This window comes from Columba livia, chromosome 13 (genome assembly GCF_036013475.1).
Source record: "Columba livia isolate bColLiv1 breed racing homer chromosome 13, bColLiv1.pat.W.v2, whole genome shotgun sequence".
Taxonomy (NCBI): domain Eukaryota; kingdom Metazoa; phylum Chordata; class Aves; order Columbiformes; family Columbidae; genus Columba; species Columba livia.
This window is the reverse complement of record NC_088614.1, coordinates 11,109,459-11,136,989: the sequence shown is the minus strand read 5'-3', so window position 1 is coordinate 11,136,989 and position 27,531 is coordinate 11,109,459. Positions and strand designations below refer to the sequence as shown.

Genomic DNA, 27,531 nt, shown 5'->3' with positions numbered 1-27,531 from the left:
CCTACCAACCTGGTATGGCATCTCATGGAAGAAGAAGGTATCAAAGCTGACCGGAGCATCCCCGTGCTGTGCAGAAACAGGAAAGTGCTCCTTGTAACCGAGGTGCTACCTGTTTCCCATCCAGCTCGCTACTGCTAAAGGAAGGAGGCAAAACGCTTTTTTTTTTTTTCAGGAGACATTTGTTTGTAACAAAGGAAGTTGTAGACAGCTCTGTAGTATCCCTCAACAGCTACAACCAACAACTTCTTACTAATATTCACTAACACCTTAATTAACAAAAAGCCAGTATGAAAAATGCTACTCATCTGTCCAAGTGCAGATATTCCGCCCCCATAAAACATCGAAATCCTGCCCTGCAATCACAACACTAACCAGCGGAAAGCTGCTGAGCATCTTGACTGTCCCGTAGGACTAGTAAAGCTGACTACTCTTTCAAAGGCTTCTTAAGAGCCCTCATTAAATGAAACTGCCATGAAACCATAAAGTGAGGAAGGAGACAGCTATCTTGTACAGTCTTCAGAGTCAGCCTGACCTGTTTTGTACTGATCTGTTTGCAGAGCCTGTGTAATTCTCTAGAAGTGGTTTTGTTTCCAAAACAAATGCTACACACTCTTCTTGTCTTGGGAAAGGAGATAAAAAATCCCCCCTCCCCAGCGCAAACAGCCAAGCGGTGCTGGCGAGGCTCGCGAGTGCACGCATGTGAGCGGGAAAGGAAACAGAGAGCCCTTCCAGCTTTCCAAAGGGTTATGGCAAACAGCAGGGAGGGAGAAAGGATTTTACACATTAGGAAAAATACTGTGATGGTGCTTGTCCTTAAAGCGAACGCTGTACAACAAAAGGCCCTGGGCTGTATTGTCTGTTTAGCACTCCTCTAACACAAAACAGGTGTTATATGGTGAGATGGAGACCCTGGTAGCAGGGTGCCCATGGCAAGAACCCTTCCTGGCTGCAGCACAGGTCAGCGTGCGGGTGCAGTATAAACCACCTTCACGTTTTTCTGGCCTAAGCGGCTCTGCTGTGCGTCATCCAGAGCCTACGGCAAAGCCAAGGACGTCCCCACGTACCAGTCTCCAGAGAGTTTGAGATATCATATGTACCAGCTGCTTCCTCAGCCATCCTGCAATGAGAAATCTGCAGGTCCCAGAGGAAGAGGCAGGCACGCTGCGTACCAGCCACCGCGTAAGGAAACAGCATGACCTCGCTGGAAAATTATTAAACTCTTTTAGGTGAGCGCTGAAAAAGTAATCTCATCTCTCATGTGCTTACGCTTCTGCTGTTTTTTTGCAGAGCATCCCTGTGCGAGCTGTACGGGCAGGGCCGCAGCTCCAGAGCAGTCAGGAAGGTCAGTCTGCAGCGGGGAAGGGGGCAGGGGGAAAGGAAGCCTTCGGCTGAATTCCCACTGGCTTTGCATTATGAAAGCCATGAGCTGCGATCAGCCAGCCTTTGCGGGTTCACTTTAACCCCCTCCTTGCTGCAAACAAGCGTCTCAACCAACCTGGTACCAGCATACATATACCAGCGACACACAGCACACGCATACTCAACCACAAGACAAAGCAGGCAAGCACCTAAAGAACAGGCATTTGCATTCTTTTGGTGAATATTTTCCAAAAGGCGCAAGTTTGCGCTTACACTTATGGGTGCTGCAATCTGGCCTGCTGCTCTCAAGCCTGCAGCTTAAGGGAAAAAATAAAAGTAGTGTTACAATCCAACCCTACACATGCCCAGGACTTGTTACTTCAAGAAATGCCATCATTGTTCTCAAGCCAGGCGATGAACAGGCGTCTGTATTGTCCACTGACTGCCTGGAGGCTTATAGCAACAGTGCTGAAATACGAGTTCCCAAACGGGCATCAAAACTGCCACACAAGGTTGGATCAAACTCACATATCCACAATTATTTGCTGATAATCAACAGTAGACGCCATGAGAAGAGAGAGCACAAAAATGTATTTTCCACTGGGATTCTCAGAAAAAAAAAGAAGAGAGTGGTCTCCAACAGAAACTTCAAATACATCACTTCCCTCCACTCCCTGCTTCAGCGGGTGTAAGAGCATCTCACACGTCCTTGCGCATCCGGAGGGACATCTGCGCAGCTGCTGCCAACACCACACCAGTTATCAGCCTCTGCAGAGGGTCCCTCGGTGCTGCAGCCGCCCCACGGACCGTGCTTGATCTGAAGAGCACAGCGGCTACGGGGCAAAGCCAACTGGGCTGTAACCCAGCACATCGGGAAGGCTTTGAAACTCCTCGGATAGGGAAATCAAAGTACTCCACGGTTTAGCAGACTGGATTAGAGCACCCTGGAGGGCCTGAGACAGTCTGGAGCTTGTTTAAGGTACCCTTTCAGCTCAGCCCGTGTACCAGTTCACTCGAAGTTCAGAGTTTGGGGCAGGAATAAGTACGGGGAGTGCAAGAACCAAGGAGGATCTGTCACTTCCAGGACAGCAATAGCCCAAGCAAACCCCAGCCATGCCAACCATCCCCGGGGCCAGAAACCAGCCCAGGAAACCCTCATGGCCAGGGCAGACACTTGTTCAGCTTCTCTTGGGCTTTTTCTGGAAACAAACAGAAGAATAGTTGCAGAGACTGCTGCCATCCAAAGAGGCTGGAGCTCTGAGGAGAGACCACACACTCTTCAAGAGCTTAGAGTCACACCAACATTTCCTTTAAGAGGAATGGAAAAAGCCAGCATTTTAGTTGGTAACTAAGCCTAATTGCTTGACTTCACATCTTGGTATCGAGCCAGCCAGCCTGGGCATGCCCGTTTTCTGAGCCTAGTCCTGCACAAGGCTGACAACCTAGCGCACAGATCAAAGTTTTGGCTAACAAATGTGCTGGAAAATACTAGTGTGCTGATTTTCCATGAAAGAGGCCACCAGCATGTGATTTTCCATGAATGAAGCCACTAGTATGTGAAAAGCCTGGGGCAACAAGACTGCCTGAAAGCAGGGAGCATCGCTCTGCTCTGCCACTCCAGCCTTACTTAGCTGGTTCATATTTTATGAAGAATGATTCAGCTGAACTTGTTCCTTGACGTGAGAAAAAGGAAGGAACACGACTGTGGGAAAGCAAGAGGATGTAACACAAGCATCTGGTATGGGGGAGACACTCAAGGGACATGGTGCAGCTCAGTTAATATGCAAAGAACTATAAAGCAAAACAAGACAGGAGTGGAAACAAATCTTCTCGACAGACACACCCCCAAGCCATGGCACAGTAGGGAACAGGAGCTCTTAACATCCACCTCCACCATAAAACAAGGCTGCCCCCTCACCTCTCACTCCGACCAGACCACGGCTGACGTGGGAAGATACAGGGGTTTCCCTTCGCAACCTTGCAAGGGGTCTGGAATAAAAATACAGCTGGCTTTGTTCCCCATTAGCAGTTAATTTCCTCAATCATTTTCACAGAGGGAGAAAGAGAAATGTTCATGATCCGAGAGATGAAAGCAAATGAAAATAAGCCTCATAAAACCTGTACTGGCCTAAGGGAAAATTGCCCCACGGCTTTCATTGGGGAATTATCAAAGGCCCCAGACTGGTGGGGGGTTGTTTGTATTTTATAAGACAGATGCTTTAGAGAGTATAAGTCCTCAAATAGCTGAGATTCCATTCTGCTGAACTTCCAACAAGACTAGAAAAAGGAACAGCTGATCCCAGTTAGTCCAGCCCAGGGATCCAGCTTAGCCACATCAAGACAGAGGGCTGAAGCAAGACACGGAGCTGTACAGGCTCCACTAAATTTCTTTCCAATAAGATGCCATTGCCCCAAGCAAAAGCAACCACATCCTCGCCAGCATGGCCGCAGGAAAGCATGGAATGGAGCTAAAAAATCTCATTCATTTCTATTGCAAAAGAGAGGCTGCTGGGGCAGAAGGCACTGACTCATTTAGCCTGAGAACAAGAAAGGATTGCTCCTGGGAGACTCGTTTGAAAGAACGATGTTTAGTGCACGTTTTGGTTGAAGTCTGGGAGAGTGGATACAAAATTTCCCACACTCAGAGTTCTGTTTCTTATCAGAAAAGGCTTCACATAAGCTCAAGAGCAAAAACTCTTTGGAGAAGGGGCCTGATTCTGCGTGACACTGGAAGCTTCAGTCCACACCAGCTTCCAGAGGGGAGGCAGATGTTCCAAGGATAAGGCTTTTGGCACGCTTCACAAAGCGCAGCTATCAGCATCTTACTACAGGTGATGGAAACTCTTCTCTTCAATACTAAACCAGCCATCAATTTTCAAAATCACAAACCACCCCTTCCCCGCACATACAAACACCTTTCTACACCGATCCCCATGGGGTAATTAACTTCAGTCCACCTAGCAAATAAAACCAAGATCCCCCAAAAAATCACCCAGCCTTGTCACCACGCTGATTCAAGGATTGGATACACATAAGCTAGTAGACACTAACAATGAATAATTAAAAATAAAACAAACAAAGGATCTAAGCCCTGAAGAGAAATTACTCACTTGGAACAGCTACCACCACATTTAATCTTTCACAGCCAGGGTGTATGAATAGGAAAGAACTAAAACTAGCTCTAGGGCACATGGTTATTGCCCCTGGCTGATTCATCTTGTGCACAGAGAAATATGTCACGCACTACTCACACCCAGACATTTGGCTATGGTGCAAAGGGCTGGATCTCTCCATCTGGGAAAACAGCACTCTCTGGAGCACAGCAAGGGAAGCACAGGAGGAAGCTGAGAAGCCTTGAAAGCACTAGCAAGATCTGAGCTATTCCATTACTTAAGTGACTGTTGAAAAAAACCCCACCTTCACATCCCCAAAAGGTCTTGATTACTTGCTTTATTTGCATCCTTGGTCAGCCCACGCAAGCAAAATTTGTGGGAGTTTTAGTTAAGCAACTGCTTGCAGTTGATGCTGAGCTGAAACTGGACTGTAAGTTCACACTTTCTGAATAAAAAAGGCCCGTGGGATTGCTGTTAAATGAAACATCTCCCTGGAAGCATACGAGTGCTGCAGCACTTGCTCTGGATCATCTGAAGGTTTACAGAAGCTGAGAGCCTGTCTCACCACTGTCCGTTTAAGATCTCAAGTAACCTGTTTTGGTCATGACAGCAAAGGGATCCAATTAGCTCCAGCCAACTCATACAGAAAGAGAATCTCTTGTAAGGAAAAGCTTTGGATACACGGCAGCTCCATGGAATAACCAGGCTGGAGGGGAAGGTTAGCTTAGAAATTACAGTAACAGGTCAGGATGCTGCAAACAGGTTCGAAGTTCTCCCACATCCTCCCAGGAAGACTATGACCATCCCTCCTGCACCCTGAAGGTGGGACAGGAGCCACAGAGAGATGTCTTCCTGCTGGAGCCCCTCTGCTCCAGCACTAGCAAGTAGCTGAGTAAATGACTTCTAAAAGCAAAGGCCTGAAGCTTTTCACACCATTGAATGATCAGTCCATGTGAACTGCTCTACTGTAGACTAGGGGAGGAAAGCATCCACAGCTAAGAGGCTCAAGTTTACCTTGTTTTCTTTGTTCAGGGCACGCATGTGTCTCTGGGTCAGAGCTTTCTTGCAGTGCCTCTTCCTGCTGGCTCTTGCACTGAGGTCCAAACCCTCATAGATTAAACTCAGCCCGGGGATCAGCAAGCACCGCACCTCCTGAACTCCGTAGCAGCAGTGTCCATTCGCTTCAAAGGCAAATTTTACCCTGTGTTTATACCAGCCTACAAGGCATGAAAAGGCCTAGGAGGTCACACATCCACCACTGTAATTTCAGGCAGGATCAAACAGAAAAACAACAGCTGGGCTGAGGGAGCAAGTCCACATTTAATTGCAAATGGTTTTGGTAATAAGCAAAGGCAAGAACAAAGCCAGTGAAAAACCTCCCTTTTTATTCCTGGCTCCTGTTCAGGTGGTGTAGAAACAGCTGCCTCGAGGAAAATCTCAAATAAGATTCAGCAACTGCATTTTTTCTTTTCATTTTCAGGACTGCCAGAGCAGCACTGCTCCCTATGCAATGGCACTGTGCTTTGACAAGCGCCAAGGACCGATGGGCAGATCGCAGCTGCTCTTGCCGAAGGGCACAAATCCGTGCAGGTATTTCCCAGCCTGCAGCTCAGCCCTCTCATTGTGTTTCAAGTCATACAGGCACAAGTACATACACACAGTCGTTCTGCAGTAAGTTGTGCAGAGGATTTAATTTGCCTCAAGATCCCCCAAATATGAAGCGGTGTTGCAAAATAATATGACAAGCACAGAGGGTGATGGACTCAGCTCACAGGTCCCGCCTGGCCCAGGGAGGGGGCAGAAAGCATCTCTCGGAGCTCCAGGGATGGCCATGGACTGACTGACACTCCATCAGGTGCTGCCCCCCAAAAGGCCCAGGAGTGGTGGTATGCATAGAAAATGAGCCCTAAACCACACAGACAGGCAAGAAGGCTTAGCGGGGTGGGTGGAGGGCTTTTTTGGAATCCTGTGAGCCTTCCACATTTTTTTTTTTACTGCAAATTAGAAGGAAGCAGTGGATTCCACTCATCACATCTGACACCATCAGTGAGAGCCTAACACAACCCAAGAGCACGACAGAAACATGGTTGGAACGGGGCATCAACCCCAAACCCCTCCAACAAACCCATACCTGGTGCTGACAGATCACTGCCTCGCTGGGTGTCATGGGGGGACACAATGGCAAGGCTGGGAAATGATCACATCCCTGGGAACCAAGGGCTTCTGACCTTTCTAGCAAAGCCTGCTGAGAGAACTGGGTGGGTTGTTTTGTACTCCTGGCTTTAATTACAGCCAAGTGTTTAAGTTATTCTCCTCCAACCACCCCCATGTCCCTCACAAGCACAAATCTAGCTTTTTATAGCACATCCGGTATGGATGTTAAATACATTCAGGAAATGCACTTTCAGCCCCAAACATCCCTTGCCCTGGACCAGTTAGGCTGCAAGGGTTTGTAACGTGGAGATGTGGAAACGGATGTTTGGTTTTGTGACCGCTGCTTTCCTGGATTACTTCTGTCTGTTTAGAAAAGGGAAATTAAATAAATGCAGGGTGGGCTGGCCGTATCCAGAAATAATGGAAGCTGCTTGCAAGGTGAAGAAAGAAAAGCCAGATGGAGAGGCCACTCGTAGCTGCTCAAATCCCCTGCACACAGGGCAAGGCTCTGTTTTTTTCTTTTTAAATAGCTGACAAAGCTCCTGGGGACTGACAATGGCTCACAGCACACTGGGTGTCCACAGGCACATCTAGGATCCCAAATCACCTGTTTTTCACTGTTTTCTAGTGATACTGACCCAGGCCGGGCTCACCTGTAATGCACAAGGGAGAAATGCACTCCTTTCCCCAAAACTTCTATTTTAAGTAGCCAAAGGACACCACCAAAGAACCGTCAGGCTACACCAGGCTCTGTCGGTCCCCAGGCGCCGCTCTGGAATGTCACCAAGGCTTGTGGCTCTTTTGCTCCAGAGGCACAGGGCTTGGACAATAGCTTGGCTCCAAGGCTAACGCCTGACCTTTGTAATTTTCTTAACATAAGGGACTCTTCTCTGGCTTTAACAGACACTGCAGACCTGTTAGTAATTTTCTCACCTGAAAATAACCTGGCTGACTTCCCAGCTAAGCATCCACCTTAAGCCCAGTCTCAGGGATCAGTCTCAGATACTATTCCAAGGCAGAGGACTCCCTGGAGCTCTCTCAGACCAGAGGACACACACTGGCCAGGCTGCCCCAGTCTCCTGCCAAACCCTCCAGAGCACCAGACTGTTCCACACCTTGATCAAAATACCACTGCTATGCCTCTGCCGTACTATCTCTGCACAAAACCAGGATATTCTGCAGCAGGTGGCAAAAGGGAAGGCATGTGGGGATGTGCTGCATCAGGGCTGGCTGCTCTGAAGGAAGGCAAGATGTACAAGTTCAGGCTGTTTCTCCTTTCCCTTCCCTGCAGCCAGGCCACCTCATAATCTGGGCAAGCAACTGTCAGTAGGACATCACACATCAGCAAGCTGAATGGCAACCTAATTAAGCTGCTTCCAAAACAATCCCACTGGAGGAAAGTTAAAGGAGTCCTTGAACTTGTTATTTGTTATATTGATTTATATTCAAATTTTTCCGTATTTGATGTGGATTCTTCACTTGAGATACCTGCAGTGTTAACTCAAACTGGGCTCTGGCTATTTCTCCAGTACAACCTTGACCCGCTGGCCACCTACCCGCTCCCCTGAGCCAGAGAGATACAGGATGGAACACAGATCTCAGCACCGCAGGAAGGTGAGCAGCCCATGTATGCCCAGTATGCTACTAAACCCACCTGCCTTCAGAGCAGCAGGCTGTTTGCTGGGGGAACCGGAAGGCAGGTTTGAAGACATGGGACCACCAGCAGTGTGCATGGCAAGGAGCTGCCCAAACTTCAGCTGGACCCGAACCACTCCTGTGGCCACACGGATTGAACCAAGAACACCAGCCCAACTCAAGGCGAGTTTTTCCAGCACAAAACCTTGTACACAACACCTAGGTGACAATTAATGAGCTCTGCAAGGATGAACCCTTGTGCAGCATGAACAAAGGCAACAAGACTATGCTCACCTGTGCGTTCATTCATCGTAGGGAACAGCAGCTGTCAAGAGTCACACACACACTGTGCCTTCTCTACGCTGATCTAACTATAAGCCATGCAACACTTAGCTGGAAAACATGAGTGACAATCCAGCTGCAGCAACTGAATACCAGCCTATCTCAGGGAAAGGCAGCCTTAACTCACACTGGAGAACTGCAGATGGGAAGGACAATGTATTTATTTAATGGGTGTTGTTTCTATGTAACCAAATCATACGCAGCTTATGTCTTTCAAATATAAATGCAAATGACTGACTTAAATAAAAATCATTATTGGAACACAGACGCATCCCCTCTATTCCTGAGAGGTGGGTGATCTCCCAAGCTCATCAAGAACCACACAGAGAGGGCTGACTTGTTTGTATCTTTGACAAGCATTACGATAATCTCAGAATTAGGTGTTAGAGCCTGAACAGTAAGTGACAAATCCACATTGAAATGATGCTTTTTGCATCTCTCATTCAAATGCTTCCCCAATGCTTATAAGAAGCTGCAGCCCAGCCTGTCATGGCTTTTTATGGTCCCGAGAAGGACCTTTCAAAGGAACTACAGGCAACCTCAGGCATGTTCCTTGGCTACCTGCAGTTTCATCAGGCTGCTCAAGACATTCAGAACAATATTTCCTTACTAAGATGAATGACTTATGATGATTCAAGCCTGAACCTACAAAGTGAGTCACTGGGACTCATGGGTTGCTTCTGCCACTTCCCTCCCCCCAGATCACCACACCTTCCAGGCCTAGTCTTGCTCCCACTGAAATCCTGCAGAAAACAAATACCCATTAGCTTACCCAGCACTGTCTTTCTCACTCAGGGTTTGTACCTGGGCAGAGAAACCACATACTCACCCAGAGACTGTTGGGAGGGAAGCTGGAGCTGCTGACTGCCTTTTCTCTTGCTGCTTCAGAAAAGATTTTGCTTCTTTTGAGGTTGAGTCCACTTCTTTTGTCACTCTGTTGGAGGAATGAAGATAAACCAGAGGGTAAGGAAGAGACATACAACAGCAAAACCAAGGATCTGGCAGGGAAACAAAGGAAACAGGTACAGGAGTCCCCACAGCACCTGCACAGAGGTCACCTCCACCAGCTCCAAGCTGAAGAACTTGCATCTTGTTAAGATTTAATTCCAGTGACAAACCCTCTATATTCATGGCAGAAAAAAAATGAAAAGAGTAGCTAATTAGAGCTGGGGGAGGAGGAGATTTTTTTTTTTTTTCTTCAAACAAACAGGAATGCTTATTCATTCAAACAGGCCTGTCTCACTAGCAGATACTGAATGCTCTGCTAAGGTCACCGGGGGCAATTCCAGGCTCTTAATTGGGCTCTTGATTTCCTCATTTGTTGGTCAGTGAGGCAGCTCTTCTGCCACAGCTGTTCCGCCACCCACGGCACACAGGCTCGGCAACATCTGCAACCCAAACCAGAGCACAGAAACTGGCGCCGGGGATGGCGAATGGGAGAGAAAGCTTTGACAAGGCAGAACACAGAAATTTTCTCTCATTTTCCAGTTAATTTTTGTTTGAGGACCCGAGGGCACAAAATATTGAACTTGAAAAAATTATAAATCAATACAGCATCTACAGCAGGGAATGAATTACAAACATGAGAAAGAATCTCTAGAAAACCACTCAATAATTAATCATTAGGAAACACCAGCTACTTTGGCCCCCTCATTTACAATGACCTGCCTCCAGCAACACGCTTTCCACGCTCTCGGTAGCTCTTAATGAGGTTGCCCCGGTTTGCCAAGATAATTTTGCTGCCTTGGAGCAGAAGCCTGTGAGCATCTCTGGGGCACAGCAGCAGCCTGGCCCAGGGCTTGGCCAGCCCAGAGGGCACCATCCTCCATCCCACCCACGGCCCAGGCTTCTGGCTGCATCTCCTGCCAGAAAAGGGAGGCAGGTTCATCCCTGGTCTATTGCGTGTGACAAGGAAAGCCTGAAAGCCTCGTCAGTCAGCCAATGTGCCCTAGTTATGATCAGGCTAATTGCTGCTTCTCTCCTACCCACCAACCTGACACTGCAAGTTCCATGTAGAAAGCAGCTGATGGACACAGAGAAACACAAAGAGATGCAAACCCAGCAGGGTTACTGCTGGGTTGGTGGCAGGGAAAGTGCTGTGGGGTTATTTGCTAAGCCTGGAGGTATCAATGCCCTAAAAATCACATTTGCACACAACCACTGCACACACACCACTGTCCTGAGAGTAAATCAGCATCCGAAGAAGTGTTTAGGGAAGAAAAACTGTTCTTCCTCCTTCTCCCCAGACTGCAAATACATTGGAAAAGATATGTTCAGAAATAACAAATTCTTGCACTGTACACCTCCTGCTCAGCCTTGTTCTGCCAGTGCAGAAGGAGATTAACCCTGTTTCCCCCCCTGCACCTCACATGCCTTTCAAACTGGCAGCAGTCATGCAGAGAGGCAAATCCCACGTTATGAATATTTAGAAGTGTTTGCTGATCGGATTGGAAAGGACTGGGCTGGAAAAAGGGGAAAAGTAGTTCAGGAAGAAGAAAAAGCCTTACTACAGCACTGTCATAGTTCAGGACATCCCAAACACACCATCCAGCCACAGCCCTCGGCGACAGCAGCCACACCAGCGGTTACTCTATATCCACAAATTTCCTTTGACAGAATAAACTTGGTGTCCTCATGCAACAGTTAGCCAGAATTCCCCTCAGAGCTCACCCATAACCACACGTGCCATGTGCCACACAGCTTATTTATTTTCAAATGCAGCATCCAAAGAACCAGCTCCGTCCCCTGCCCAGCTGGGGAGTAGCACCATTTCTCGTGCACTCTGCAGCAACTGGCTCCCAGCATGGTCCCCTCGTGTCACCCCCTGGCACCCTCATGCCATCACGGTTCACCCGTGGCATGGAGCCGCAGTGACAAACATCAGGCAGACACTGAGCATGCAGGAATTTGAGAGATACAGAGAGATACATGCCCTGGAAAAAACCCCCTTGATACAGGCACATGACCTGCTCCTGGGTTAGATCCCAGCTGTTAGAGCCTGCACATTTCTGGGACTTGACAAGTGTCGGAGCAAGAGGAGGCAGGGGTTGAGAAAGGAACCCAAGGTCACAAAAATCACACCTGGCCACTAACTGCTTGTTGTGCTAGAAGATGACAGCCCAGCTCACCTCCGAAAAACCTACAGGAATCTGGCAGTTCCATAGTTTACAGGATCTGGACGGGCACGATGGGGAGCAAAGCTTCAAAGCCTGTACCTGAGGTAGGATCTCAACACAGGGTCTCTTGGTCTTCACCTCAGGAGCACCTCCAGCCTTCAACCCAGAGATAAAACCTACTGGTGTCTGGCCTACCAGCTGAGGTAAAGGAAGGCACATAGATACGATGCACATGGAAAACGGCTCCAGGGATTTGCCAGCCTGCAGCTGGATTAAGCACACTGTTCATTGGACCAGCAACACAAGTCACAGCTCTCAAAGCAGGAAGATGCTCAATCATAAAAAGCATGAGAAAGGAGAAACCTCTACCTGCTGAGGCCCCTTGACATGATGCACAGGGAGGGTCTGCCACAGCCCTTCAATGACAAACAATTCAGCGGCATTTGCTATCCAGGTTGCTACCAAGGGATTACTTATGCTTTGATACTTGCATCCTCCACCACACCGGAGTACCAGCGGCAATGGCCGGGCACAGCATCTAACACTTGGTTCAAATTTAATTTGCTCCCTTTGGCCTGCAGCAACTGCTCTAGCACATATTTTGAAGTTGCCCACTGTAGAAACTCAGCTGCAAAGCTGCAGGCAACCTGTTCCACCAGGACTGCCCAGCTGGGGACAGAGGAATGTGTCAGAAACGTAATTAAAAGTGACCTTTCAAGGCTATTGCCTCAAACTGAAACAAAAGCAGCTCTGAGGCAGGCTGCTGCCAGCAGCGACTCCTGCACCACTCTCAACAGGAATGGCAAAAGAAAGAATATTAAAGGGCTTTACATGGTATTAATTTGGGTTATGTGCATTTCAACCTTTTCCACATCCTAGGCCAAGAAGGGAAAAAAAAATAATCCTCTGGTCCTCAGACAATGTTGCAACCATGTAGCAACCAAAACACTTCTTGTTCTTCATGGGGAGAAATGGGAGCCATTAATCCAGATGGAAGAAATCACAGTCATTACTAAGGAAAATTACAAGACCTTTCTCTTTTAAATACTCGATAAATAACTATTTGCCTGACTGTTTACTAGGATGCTATTCAGACATTGTAACCCTGGAATAAACATGAAAATAAGTATATTGTCAGCAATTACATAAGTAGCTAGTGTCTCGCAGACCCTGTAATTCATACACAAAACCACTCACTCTCATCGCTTTCCTGTAAAGATTTCATTATTCTGCTATGCTATTAAATTGCATAATAAAACTTCCAAAACACAGAACAGTTATTAATTTTTGGACTGTGCTGAAGCCTGGTAGCACAGACAAGGCAACTGTACAAGGTGCAGTGCAACTGTAAAATAGAAAGATCTTCCATATTGTAAAGTTATTATAAGGAAAACAGGTTAGAATCGAGATCACCAAGTACCTGTAATACTTACAGGTCTTCCTTAGGACCCTTCGTCTCTGAACCAAGCTCAAACGGTTCCAAAGCATTTACACATACCCACACCCACCTAGACTGTTGCTTTGGTGCCCAGCTGCGAGTACATTACTTCCATCTTGCACTGAACAAGTTATCACCCTTCCCTTTCTTACACATTTACCAACTGAACTGCTGCAACCTATGTGCATTGAAGAGGCCCTGGTTACATATCTGGGTACCAAACCACATGAAGATAACCCACTTCTGTCCCAGAAATTGTTCCGCAGAGCACTTACAGTAACGAACTGTAGCATTGTAATTCAAGAACAAGCATTTGATCTGTTCCCAGCAGTCCCCTTAGCCATGTAAGCAGCTAAAAGGAAGAAGGAATACAGGCTAAAACGAGCACCACATTCACATAGCTCCAGCTAATCTGCAAAAGGAGCTTAAACACGAATTTTCATGCTTCGGTTCAGTGGCAGAGTAAGTCTAATACACCAGCTTTTCACCTGCGTTCTGGTCTGGGAGAGCAGAAGTGGAAGCTCTGAAAAACACCAGCTCTTTACTCAGGACACACAGTCCCCACTTGGGAAACATGCCCCAGTTTAGGCCTGACACAATTACAAAACTTTCCACATGATCTCAATGTTGTTAGCTCTGGGGAATCACAGACCAAGGGGGTGGAAATGAGGCTAATTATGCTTTTTCAATATTCCCCATCTGTGTCTAGTCTCATTAAACAGTCCTCCAGCCTTCTGGAATGATCACCTGAGGAACAAGCAATAATAATCTACAAGGGCTTGTAATACATACATACATACATAAATAAATAAAATTAAGCCCTTCCAAGCCAAGAGGAATATTGTGGCTAAATACTTTTTCGGTGGACTCTTGTGCTTGATCTGCCATGTGCTGGGTGCCTTTCACAGCCAGATGCACTGTATGAGACACAGGTGCTCCAGCCTGCAAGAAACCAAAGCCAAAGGAGTGCACATGTTCAGCACCTTCCAAAAGAGCATTAAGTCCTCACAGAACTGATTCTCTAGGCTACATCTGCCTGCATGCTGGGTACGTGTTTATTTTGTATTGGATTACCTGGTGTAGAGCAAACAGAGCTAATATTCACAAGTCCCCATCGCTTTTCTAATTTCAAAAGCAAAACATTAGTTTTCTCCCTTTCAGAAAAACAACATTATCCAAGCCTTTCTCTTCAAACCAGGTGGGAGAAGCTGTTCCCTGGGAAACTGAGCCTATTCCCTGAAGCAGCACAGACAAGACCAGGCTGGAGTGACTGATAATTTTGCGGGCTGCCTATCTGCACAGAAGCTGCTGGATGGTTTTTAAAAAGAAAAGACTCTGATGTGAGCTCTCCCGGAGTCAGGCAAAGGCCAACCTGCCCGCCCGGTGCTGCTCCTCGCAGCAGGTGCATGCTGCTACCCAAGCAGTCAGCCCAGGCTGCACCTCAAACCAGTTCATCCGAAAATAAGCATAGATTAATGGTATTTTAACATCAATAATGCATTCAAAGTGCTTTTTGACATCCACATCCTAACCGCGTAAGCCTTGAAGGAAACAACTGATTTTCCATCATCTCCTGTATGACAAAGACTCTGTGACAGATATAAAGAAAACATATGGACAGTGCTGCCATCTGAGATGCTGACCAAGCTGTCAGGCCCCTTTTGGGCTTCTGCTTGCTACTTCCACAAGAGGCTCTCTAAATCCAAAGGGAAGCAGCATTCCAGTTACCGAGCTCCCACTGGGGCTTGCGATAGGTAGAGCACATCAGCACGGCTCTCTGGAATAGCTGACCCACAGCCAGGGCACAAAGCTTCACCTCCTTGTCAAACAGAGCTTTATCCACCCCAGTTTTAAGTATCTCCAATTATTTAGTCTCTCCTTCCTTCTTTGGATAACTATTCCTTCAGCCAGCCCTATTGCACTGCCTCAAAATCCTGCCATGCATTTAGCATTTCAGTCTTTGAGGCATCCCAGTGTTTTTGTTTCTACCTCCCAAAAGGATAAACTTCAAATTATGGAACACACCTCTGAGCTGAGCAATCCAGGTGAAAAGATGTAGCTGCTGTATGTGTGATCAGCACAGTCCTCTGACCCTGTTAGCCACAACTTCCAAGGACCCCAAAAGCAAGACAGATCCCTGCAACCCCACAGCTCCTGCAAAGTGGTGCAATGTTCACATTACAGGTCTGTTCTCACGCCAAGGAAAGCAGTATCGTACATCTCAAGAGCCAGGGGCTCCAAATTCATTTACAGGTATGAACACACTGGATACGATGGTCACACAGATCACAACAGGAGACAACACACACTGCAAAGCAAAAGCATCCCCATGGGGAAAAGGCCAGGCTAAGCTTGACTTGGTTTGTAATGTGTTAATGAGATAGTAAGGCAGAGAACAGCTTTGCCTTCCCTCCAGGCTAACACAGAAACCCTCCTGCTTCAGAATCTCTTAGTTACAAAAAAAAAAAAAAATTAATCCATTTCACAAGCTGCATTTTCTGGCAGGGGAAACCCCAGGCCCAAGGGCTGCAAATCAGGCTCTGCCAGCACCTCACCAGACATCAAAAGCCCCTTTCTGAGCCTGGAGCTGTCAGGAACCAGGCAGCAGTTTGGAAGCAAGGGAAGCAGCAAAACACTAGGACTGGATCTGAGGCTGCTGTGATGAAGGCATGAGTAGAGGGACAAAAGATCCCCTTATGAACAGCAAAAGAGCTCCTGTGAAACCCAAATAGGCCACTAAGCACCTTCTCTTGCCAGATTTTAAAGTCAGGAAATTATCTGAGAACCAGGTACAGAAACAAAGTCTCCCCCCTTACCTACTGGGGAAGGGTGGGATTGTTGCTTAAGTGTTTCCACACTAACTACACACAACACAGGCAGAAAACATTTGGAAGAACACAGTTGGTCACCCAGTTCCCAAAGCTGATGCAGCACCCAGATATCACAGGTTTGACAGCCCTAGAAATGTCCAAGTGAATCTGATGGTCAATCCATCATCGCGGAGATGCTTTGAGGCTCCTCCCACCTTTGGAAACACCACCTGAGCCTTCATCACACTGATTACCAGCAAAAAACATACAAATGAAACCAGCACACATCAATTATTTCCTTAAAAGCATCAAGCCATATTAGAGGCATAAGGTGGCTTTCAGGTGGACATCTGCTCGGTTGCTTCGGGATTTTCAAAAGCCTGGTAAGATAAAGGAAGACAACAGGAGTCAGCACTTTGGTAAATGCCAGATAATGCCCTGGCCAAGCTGGCACTACTGTGCCAGACACAGCCCCTCTGTGCTGCACTTTCCCCATCCAAGGAGAAGCCTCATCTGCACATCTACTAATGAAAACCCTGAACAGGAGCTGTTCATTAGGCCATTTTCGTTCTCAAAGCACACAAAGCAGACCATAATACAATTTACTTCAGAACCAAGCACTCTGGCTTAGAGTTCTGGTGAGGTTTGTCACACTGTTTAGGAAGTTCTAGTTTCTGCAGTGGCCTTTGAGAAAGGCAAACGCCCAGCAAGCAAAGCAGCATGCAGCATCGCTCCTGCTCACACTATTGACTCGTCTCTGGGCCACCGTGTACCCATCAGCGCCGTATGACATCAGGATACCCTAAGGGAATTCTGAAGCATCAAGGAATGGATGTGCACAGAGGAAAGGTTATCAAAACATGTCCCTGAGACCCTTTCATTCTCGGCATCTTTAGAAAGGTAACGTATTTTCATTTATTGGCTTAAAAAAAAGCTGGTTTTTAAATTGGAAAAAGCCAATACAAACTGTGGATAACCGAGGCGTGATCTGACCTCTAAGAATAACAACTGCGTAAAGACAGGAGCAGGTTGTTGCCTACAATCCATTATGCTAAGATCAGCATTTTGCTGCTTGTTTGTAGAAAAGCAACCAGTCACTTTTTGGACTGTCACCTCTACACAGAAGTCACATTGATATTCCACGTAATTCTGGATGGCTTCATTTGTCTTACGGGCCCAAGGCATCATCCCCAGGCTCCTACTGCTCAGATTAAATTTCTGGAGAAATCTCAAAAACCTTGGCTTTTGCACCGTGCAATCCTCACTGAGGAAGCAGAATGTCACTGGAGAGCAGCTAGAACACATTTCTCTAGAATGCCTTAGCCAAGGACTGAGGATAAAACCCTATGAACACGAAGCATCACCAGTCACAGAATCATAGAATCGTTTTGGTTTGAAAAGACCTTTAAAATCATCCAGTACAACCATTAACCCAGCATTGCCATGAACCAAAAGTCCTTGGAGGGGCTTGGCTTTGGAGTGGTTTTTCAAGGGGCTACTGAAATTAATTGTCTTACTTTTCCTAACGCTTCCTTGCTGTAGTCAAAGCCAGTGCAAAAAGCACACCAAAATGTGATGAGTGGTTTATTCTGCCCCTATTAGTTCAGTTCATTGCTTTCCATATCCAATCTGACAACACTCACCTACCTCATCTGGTGGAAGCTGTGCATCACTTGCTATCCACACTGAAAAAAAGGCAAGGCTTTCCAAATATAAGGCTTCAGGACACAGATTCTGGTAATGCTCCCCATCTTCTCACTCACATGTATAAGCAATACAGTAAAGGCTTTTGCAAAAAATAAGCACAAACAGAACACGTCACACACATACCAGCCTTGAGCAGACACGCACCACACTACCTACAACATCAATAAGAGATGGACACCCAAATTACTGATCTTTCTCCTGATTTTAAAAGAAACCATCCTTCACTCAGCATTGTGCAAAACCCCATGAGCACAAAATAAATGACCAAGATTCACACTCTGCAAGAAGTGTGAGCATGCTGCCAATCCCTTGCTATTATTCATCTGCTGAGTCTCCTGAAAAGCATCACAAGGTGAGGAGAGAGTTAATGGTATTCCATGTTCTCTCAGTGCTAATTAACCTAACACATCTGACTGAGCCATGCTGAGACCACAGAGTAAGAATGCAGATGGACAATTACACGTTTTTAAAGTTGCTCTCTGTGCCAGCTCTGAACCCTGAGACTTGTGGGAGTAAACTCCCTGCTCTTTTTCCCCCTTCCCCTTGAAATACATTAACTCAGCCCTCTCATTCTCTCCACTCCTGCTCAATGCTTGCCAGGACGAAACAGAAGCAGCAGCTATTGCTCACACAGCTACTTTAACTATCTTCAAAGCAAAGCAACAAAATAGGTGGTAGTCCCCCAAATTCCTTGGCTTACACCCTCTTTATTTCCCAACTTTCTCACATTTGATCAGTCTCAGTTGTCATGCAAGGAGCAGAAAGGACATATCACAGCTGCTGAGAAGGAAATCAGAGGCTGAATGAGGACTTTGGAAAGGTCAGGCTGTTCTCAGGTATTGAATCTGCTTCTCCTGCAGCCGTTTCCCCTGCTCTCTCCTGAAAAGGATTGGGATCAAGGGACTGAAGCTTGGGAAGAAACAGCGAGCAGCCTAGGACATAGGTGTCTATTCAACAAGGACACAGATGAGCTAAGATTAAAAAAAGAAAACCAATATTTCTGTAATGAGAGGCATCATCAAGAAATCCCCAAGAAGCAGCACTGTTCAGCTGCTGGGAACTGAATTATCAGCTCTGCTGCACACAGCTCAGCACTTCTCCCTGCCGGGAGGGAATAAATCAGCCCCTAACCAGCTCTGCACGGCTCTCCCGAGCAGCTCACCAAGGTGAAGAGCCCAGCAGCACAGCTGACACCAGACAGGGCTCAGACGTCACCACTCCACTCAGTCAGGCCTAAGTTAAGGGATACATTGACCCTGATGACTTCGTGAGACACCAAAAAACGAAACTTTGGCCGTGGCCCTGCCTGCACAATTCCTATTGTCATGAGAGTTCTTGTGCAAAGGAGATCTGCACTACTACCTGAGAAAGGGCTTTTATTAGTGCAGGCAAACCTCCTGACGAGAACCTGCCCTCAGCCACCTCACTTCACCTTTGCTCCTGCTTCTGCTCAAACAGTCATGAATTTCAGCACCAAAACCCACTCATCCAGCTTCAGGTCCAGCTTAAGGTCCTTAACTTCCAACTTAAGAACAGTCTCCTCTGAATAGTATTTTTTTCTTGAATCCTTCAGGTAAACATGTGAAGGAGCAACATAGAATAAGTAATGAGGTTTTTGTTTTAGGTTTTTTGTTTGTTTGTTTTTTTCCAGAAACATCCTAAATGATAACCATTTAAAACCAGTAACGGATAAAAATCAGGTTCTCTTTCACCCCACACTTCAACTGTGGCAGATGAAATATCAGCTTCAACCAGTATAAACCCCAGTAATTACTACAATGATTTAAGTTTATAACTATTTAGTTATTGATCAGATACTTTATGTACCTCTTTAAAGCTTTATATTTTGCTTTTAAGATGCAGCAGCAGCACTGTGAACTATCATTTTCCCTAACCCAGAATACGAGTTGTCTCTCAACTCTGCTCAGTACTCATAGCCAGCACAAAATGTTTTTTTGCAGCACGGTGGATGCACAAATAAGAATCAGTCATATTGTGGCAGACCAGAGGCTACTCTAAGTCCCAAATCCGGTCTCCTACAAGAGTCAACAGCCCTTATCCAAAGGTGGAGTTGACATCTCATGTGTAACAGCCCAGACAAATTTTTCTGATATGAGTTTGCCCAGTTCCTTCTACAAAACTGTATGAACTTTAAAGTATTCATTATACCCAGTAGCACGACACTGTTCATTGTCCTGTATGTTTGACACTGGCCCTTCCCAATCTGATTTTGTACAAGCAACGCCTGGGTGAAGCTTGAATCCCTGGTGTCCCGAGCCATGAGATCCAGGAGTCCCAGTGAATCAGGGGGTGTCATCAACTCCGGCATGCCTCAGTTTTCATATTCCCAAATGGGGAATAGCAACACTTCTTTAAAAAGCATTTTGAGATATATATATATGGACGGAAAGTTCTGCAGGAAACCTAATGATTTTCCCTCTTTACATCCATAAAGCCTTCAAGGACTTCAAGCACATCAGAGAGATTTCTGCACCTCTGTATATGTCTCTGGACTAAATACCTTATTAAAAGCCACCTAAAAAGCAATCTAAAAGCAAACAATATCTGTGGAATTGGGTCATCATCTATCCTTTGAAGTGAGAAAAAAAGACCACCGTAAGTCAGACAGTTTTCATGGCTGTGAAATTAAGCTGAGAGCTCTCCCAGTGGGCATTCCAGCACTGAGACAAAGCAACAGTAAGCTTTAATCAGGCAAACATCGAGGAATACTTTCATAAGCAGCATGAATTAATCAGGAAACAGGCACTTAAGAAGTAGATAAAGATTACGAGCTCAACCTCAAATGAGCTTCGGTCAAACTCAGCAAAATCTCACCGTCTGCTCAGCCTTCAAATATGAAAGTAGCTGAAGAGTCCACTGGACAAACATTAACCCGTTGTGTAAGGTCTCAGGTAAGCTCCCAGCTCCCTGGCTGTAAATGCTTCAGGTTCAGGGCTCTGTGATCTGGCAGTTTCTCACACATCACTAAGAATGATGCCTTCAGTGCTTATCAGCTGCTCAGCAGGAAGAAGACATGCAATGTGCAAGAAAGTACCAGCTGGATCTTTGGATTCACTTATCCCAGCATCTAGACAACAGAAGGGAGCTCACACTGCAGACACGGAGAGGGGATCTGGAAAACTCTTCCTGAAACATTTCTGTGTGTATCCAGGCCCAGCGCGCTGCCAGCAGCCACACAGCTTGCATGACAATTCTGGCCCCAGATGTGGTGAGAAGCCAAGAATTCCTCACATTGCAGGAACACCTGCCAGACACGCGAGAGCGCTGAAAGAAACAGGTTCAGAGTGTGCAAGCACAGGGAAGAAGCTCAAGAAAAGAACTCAAGGGTTATAGCAAAATCTAGTCTGCAAGTTCTCCAGATGTCAGGAGCAATCACCTCCAAGAAGTTTGCTCTTTGGTACCTACCAGTGGTGAGGACAGGGCAGAAAGGGATCACAGTGCTGAAGGTCTGAGACCATCACCCAGCCTGCTGGGCATCCCTGGATCCCAAAAACTGGCACTCCTGGAGACGACAGTCTTGTGGAAAGGTAAAGGGAGCTGTGACAGGAACCCCCTGCCAGATTTCAGGAAGAGAACAGGGCTCTCCCCAGTGACAGACAGACAGAGGAGCTCGGCTACGGCCTCACTTTGGCGTGGCTGCTTTGTTCCCGCACAGGGGGAAGTGGCCGAGGGTAGTTGAAGTAGCACGACCCACAGTTTTGCCAGCACAACACAACACTATCGGCACAGCAACTCTGCAGCACCAGAAAGCATTCCCACCAGAAGAATAACATGAGCGTGTGAAGTTTTGGATTTAAATCACACGAACAAAGCACAAATGCAGAGAAATATGAAGCTTCTAGTTTTGAGTCCTTTAGTTGGAATTTGCAATGTATGAACAACATGGGGTGTCAAATGCAGGCCTCCCATTCATGAATTAGCCTCTAAGCCAGACACCAGCACACCTCTCGGCTTTCTTGTGTTTCCCACAAGCCAAATGAAGGTACACACTAATGTTTCAACCTAAAACCTACTCCCACTAGCATTCAATGACCGGAGTTTAGAGTTAGGTTAATGGTTGGACTCGATCTCGAGGCTCTCTTCCAACTAAAATGATTCTATGATTTTGCTCTTCCCTCACACGTTGTTGTGCTGCCATTGACACCACAGGGCTGGATCAGCTCGATGTGTGTGAGCTGCATTCTGCTGTGGTCCTGAATGGACACAAAGTTGATTTTCATGGAAGGAACACAGAAGAACCATTTTGATGTAGTGAGCACAGCAGCAGTTTGAAGAAAGCCAAGGGCCAAAGTAGTCTGGATTGTCAAAGAGAAAACAAGCCCCATCATACAGCAATCACATTTTACAACATTTGGCACCAGGGATGCGACTCCCTATTAATGCAACCACATGTCCTGCATTGTGAAGCAAGTGCATAAACCTGAGGCTTCAAAGGGGCTTCAATCTCCTCTGCCAGTGAGAAATTACTTGAACGTCCATTTAGACGGTGAACTGCCTTTGCAAATTGCTCCCACTGCCCTCAATTACAGCCATTTGGGTGACAGTCACCTGCTGCGCCAAATCTATTTAACACCAGGGTGGAATGAAAAGAAGACAGCACTGTTACCACTGGAAAACACAGAAATCAGCTAAAGGTTGTTCCTAGTTCCAGGATTCAACAGCGTTGATTCTACAAGGCAATGTTAAATCATGCATTTAATAATTTGATTTAATTCTTTATTTGGTAACTGGTAATTTGTAATACTCTGAAACTAAAGTTCAGCATTAAAAACTGATACAAGCACAGACTAATCAAAATGGACATTAAGTGCAACAATAACCTACAGGGGAGCTGACAGCTTCAAGAGGAAGGTCTTTCGCTACCCTAGTACAGCCCTGTAGCTGGAGATTTCCTTCAGAAGGCTTCTGCTACTCCAATCATGCAAGAGAGATTATACAGTCTTTTTACAGGTGAAAATGAATTGTTCTGCAACATGAGATCAAGGCTAAATGATCTTCTGTTAAGAGCTTCAGTGAGCAGACTGCTGAAATTTGTGCCTTGAATCTATCAGTGCTTAAATACTGATCTAAATTCTTCTCAGGCTTTCAAAAGAGTAACGCTCAAAAGTAGCCTCAAACCATTTAGAAAGGAAAGCAGCAGAGACAAGCTCTCTTATTTCATTTCTTTTCAGTCCAGAAACACGCACACACACACACAACTACCGTGTGTTGGCCTTTATAAGCAACAATTTGCCAGCTGCTTCCTCAGGCAAGGAAATCAGCATTTGGTATTCCAAGCATTTGCAGACGTTAGGATTGTGCAAAGACAATCTCCTCCTCTTCTAAAGCAAAAGCAGCCCCTTTGCCCTCACCTTCTGCCGTTACAGGAAAGTACCAGCAGCTGTAAGCAGCAATAACTCCTTAGATCCTACCCACAGCCAACAGTGTAATGCATTTAGAGATGTAAGATGTAGCAAACAACACAAATGCTTCAGCTTTGAATATCACAAAAAAAACAATCTAGGGGAAAAACACTGAAGGATTTTTCTGTTATCAAAGAGCTAAAGAAAATAGCATGTTGTAACTCTGGCACCAGCAGAAAACAGCCCTCCAGACCTCGCTGCAAACTTTCTGTTACTGTATCAACAGGTTACAGTCAGCATCTGCTGTGAGTAAAACATAGGCTGGCCTTGGTGGTTCCCAGGATTAGTGTCTCATTGTTGCCCAGGCTCCAGCTTTTGCCTATTTGATCACAATTTAGTAGAAACTTGTATTGATTCCTTTTCAGGTCTCCAAAGCAAACAGTACTGAGCAGTACAAAGGACACTAGAAAAGCAACTGGTGCAGATAAATATGCCTTTATCTAACTTAGCTATAGCTATCAAACACTACATATAAGATACTAATGTCAAAAGTACAAACTCAGCATCTTAGGAGCCCTGGACGAGTTCTGTTCACGTAAGGCAAGCTGCCATTTGAAGGACAGAAAGTTTCTCTAACCTCTCCAGCTAATATTACTAAATAAAAGCAAGAGCAGCACTGGTAAAGCTAATCTGTAACTGCCACCCAAAATCTAGAATGCCAGAATCAGACCAACACCTGAGTAATGCTATGCTTAAATCATGATTATCTGGGCCTTCTTTTCATAGAGATGGGTAAACAAGAAGCTCCAAGGCAGATGTTTTCAGTAGCTCCCTAATTTAAAGGGTCCTGTACATCACAAAAAAATGCACCAAAAAAAAAATCTCTTCCATAAGTGGAAGACTCATGTTCTCAAGTAAGCCTACAATGCAAGAGTCCCTGTAATTCAACCTCTTCTTTCAAGTGAAACACTTCTGTGTTGGTGTTCAGACACGATACTCAGCTACAACACACAGACATGTCCAGACTCCAAATAAGATTGCGTGCTGATTTCGTGCAACCCCAAAGCACCTGGAAGGCAGTTCTGCCATCTGCCATCCAAGGATACATCAGAACCCAAGAGGCTTTTGTGTGACAGCCCTGTGATCCTACAGCTTCAGCTATTCTCACCTGGCAGGACATCGCGTTTGGGGCAGATTAAAATAAATAAATACATAAATAAAATCGGGGACAAACAAGCTGTCAGCTAAGGAGGGGGCTTCATATCAAGAGACAACATTTCTGTCTGTAATTCTGCTACAGATTTTGATCTGCCCAAGGGAAAGGTTTAGCTTTTCTTTCGTAGAAAGGGTATGACGGATTCTCTCTCTCAGAAAAGCTGCAGTGGTCCAGTTCTTTGCCATTTCACCAGTGAATGAAGGGTATTCCTACAACCTGGACTGTGCAGGGAAATAAGGAAGTCACTACTATGACTCGTGGCTCTCAGGTTTTTCAAATAGCTCAGGCAGCAGCACTGACATGAAAAGCAAGAGCAGCGGAAGCCCCTGCTCTGCTTCCTTCTCCAGATTTCGGCAGCGGGGCTGTTATCGCTGGGAGCTGCTGCCCTCTGCTGTCACAAAAAGTAGAGGCGAAGTTCTCACCCGAAAAAAAACAGGTTTACAGCTACATATTAAAAAAAAATACACCATGGTAATAACCACCAGGTCACAACGTATTCAGATTTCAAGTGGGTTCACCGAGGCCTCTCAGTTCTGGTCTTACATACCTATAAAAAACCTGCTTCTTTTTGAAGCACATCCCAAGAGGCACCTTGCAAGACAAACGTGGCCTAAAGGATTATTTTACCTAGTCCATCACCTTTCATCCTGCTGTTTCAAAGGTAAAAACACTCAGCTATTAGTCCATTCAGCAAAACCCCTCTTACTGTCTGCAGATCTTTGTACTGGACACCAGGGAAAGGGCCAGCAAATATCCTGCCCCGAACACAAGACTTGGACTAGACTGAAGGAATAAAATGCATTACTGCCATCCCCGGGGGCCATGTGTGGGGTTCTCTCCTCTCAGCCTTCACAGTGGCAGTGCCACCAGGAAGCTCTGCCAACCACTTTAAACACTGTCCAGATGGGGAAGCCTAAGTGAATTTGCAGGCTTATTTTGAAGTTGAGCAAAGACCAAGGTCTGCATATAAGGATATTCTGCAGCCCTCGGGCAGAAAAATCTTGGTCTCACTTTCCTTGAGGTCTGTGTGTGCTCATGATTTAAAAAAAAAAAAGAAGGCACATAAAGGAAAAAGGAGAAGATACACCCTGCTTCACGGCACAGCTCCAGCCTGCCCGCAAAGAGCAGCACCCAGCTGGCACCGAGCCTGCAGACACGTCACATCTGCCAACTTACCTGACCTCCTCACCAGCAAAATCAAACACTTTGGTGATTGTCACTTTTCCTGAGTCTTTCGGCTTCTCAGACTCTTTCTGTTTCTCCTGAAGCTTGTTCCCACTCTTTTCATCAGCCTACAAAACATACAAAGGAGAAAGCAAAACAATGCATCTGTGCATTCAGTCTTTTTACAAATGTGCATTCCAACATGCAGCATCTTCCAGATGCCATCACCGCAAGAGAATGAAGGAGAAAGCAGAGAGATGTCAGCAGAGGTCTCTTCTGCTTCCCCACTTACACACACAGAGTCTTCCCCTTTTCTGAGCTCCAGGAAAGGCACAAGCCTCAGGGCAGAGCTGCACCCACAAGCACAACTCAGACCCAAGCTTGTTGAACTGCTCCTGTGCCACAAGCAGGACCCAGGACCAGGCAGAGAAGCCAACAGGGCTCCGTGGGACACCACGAGATGCCAAGAAGCAGCTCCAAGAGCAGTACTGCCAGCCCACAGACCTCCTCAGCTGGAAGAAAACCTGGAGCTTACAGTTTGCCCTAGGGTGGGGCTCCAGGCTAACAGAACAGATGGGGCAGGGGTAAACTCAACCTCTTCCCAGCTCTGACAGACACCGGGCACCAGCCAGAACCAACGTTGTGGGCCATAAAGCTTGAGGCCCTTCCCACACCCCCGGGGTGAAGGCCCCGGCCCCTGTTACCTTCTTGGCCTGTGTCACTTGCGTGGCAGCTGCCGCTTTGGGTTTCTGTCCCACATCACTAAGGAAACTGGCCCAAAGAGCATCCTCTTTTTTTTTTTCTTCTTCTTCTCTCTTTCTTTCCATCTGCTCTACACTATCCACTTCCTCTTCCTCTTCATTCTGCTGAGCCTTTTCTTCCTCTTTCTCATCTGGCTCGAGCAGCAAACCCCCTTTCTTCCTTTTCCTGGGAGCAGATGACAAAAAAGAAAAAAGAACGTACTGAGGTGCTGAAGCACTACTCCAGAGCTGAACTGTGAGCATGGGTGAAGAAACACAGCATTTCGTATTCTCACTAACACATTCTACCTGCGAGGTTTCCCCTAATCTTGGGGGCAAAGCTACTTAACTAAAAGATGATGCTGTTGAGGAAACACGGTGACACTGAAACAGACAGGCCCTGGGACGGGCTGTCACCTGTGTGCATGTATCTGTACATACAGAATGGACTCAGGGATACTGCAGGAACCACGAGGGAGGGAGAACTTGGGCAGGACAGGAACCGGCTTGAAATAAACTGTGCGTATGAGGCACCGGAAAGTGTTTTGTACCTAAAAAGGCTCATTAAAAGGAAAATAACCAGCTCCCGGGGAGCGCTGCTGGCACGGGGATCTCTGACGCTAAACCACAACAATGAAAAGTGTTTCTCAGCCCCTCGGTGAACGAGCGCGGGCGGAGGCGGCTCCGGGTCGGGCCCAGGCGGGCTCTCCCGCCCGGGCACCGCGGGCGGCTCCGGTAACGGCCGGTACCTGCTGGCGGGGCGGCGGGGGCTTCTCCTGGCGCGGGGCCGCGGGCTGTCCTCCGGGTCCTCCCGCACCAGCTCGCTCACGTCGTCCTCGCTGTACTCGGCACCTACAAGCACAGCCGGTCAGCACCGGGACCGGCACCGGAACCGTGCCCCCCTCCCCCCGGCCCGCCACCGCTCACCCGAAGGCACGTAGTCCTCGTCTTCGGCCGAAGAGTACTCCTCCGAGCCCGACATGCTGCCGGACCCGCTACCGGACATGGTGTCGGACCCGCCGCTGCTGCTGCCGCTGCTGCTGCCGCTGCCGCCGCTGCCGCCGCCTCACGCCCGCCCGCCGCGGCCTAGAGTGTCGCCGCCACGGCCTAGAGTGTCGCCGCCACGGCCGGGGCGCCCCCTAGCGGGCTGAAAGACGGCTGAGCCTCTGTAGGCGGCACCGAGCACTGGGAGCAGTAAAGAGAGTGCGGCCAGCAGACTAGAGCGCCCCCCCAACCGATGGCACCGCCCCGCGCGCCGACGGGAGCTTCCGTTGCCAGGGTGCTCCCGGCATTCTTTGCGGCCGACCGCCGTTCCCATGGCAGCGTGGGGGGTGGGGACGGGGCGCGGAGGGCCGGACGCTCCCTGTCGGGCGG

The 27,531-nt window shown here is 47.2% G+C and overlaps 1 protein-coding gene across 1 annotated transcript in view; it reads right to left on the bottom strand.

Annotated features, from left to right (window-relative positions):
• The window catches only part of CFDP1 (craniofacial development protein 1), a 64,301-nt gene extending 36,959 nt beyond the window's left edge, over positions 1–27,342 (bottom strand). The window contains exons 1-5 of the mRNA XM_065028955.1: positions 27,085–27,342; positions 26,907–27,009; positions 26,122–26,344; positions 25,430–25,545; positions 9,433–9,537 (exon numbers count right to left, since the gene is read on the bottom strand). Coding sequence (XP_064885027.1) covers positions 9,433–9,537; positions 25,430–25,545; positions 26,122–26,344; positions 26,907–27,009; positions 27,085–27,163 — 626 coding nt within the window. The 5' untranslated portion in view covers positions 27,164–27,342. The remainder of the gene's footprint in view (positions 1–9,432; positions 9,538–25,429; positions 25,546–26,121; positions 26,345–26,906; positions 27,010–27,084) is intronic.
• Positions 27,343–27,531: the final 189 nt, after the last annotated feature.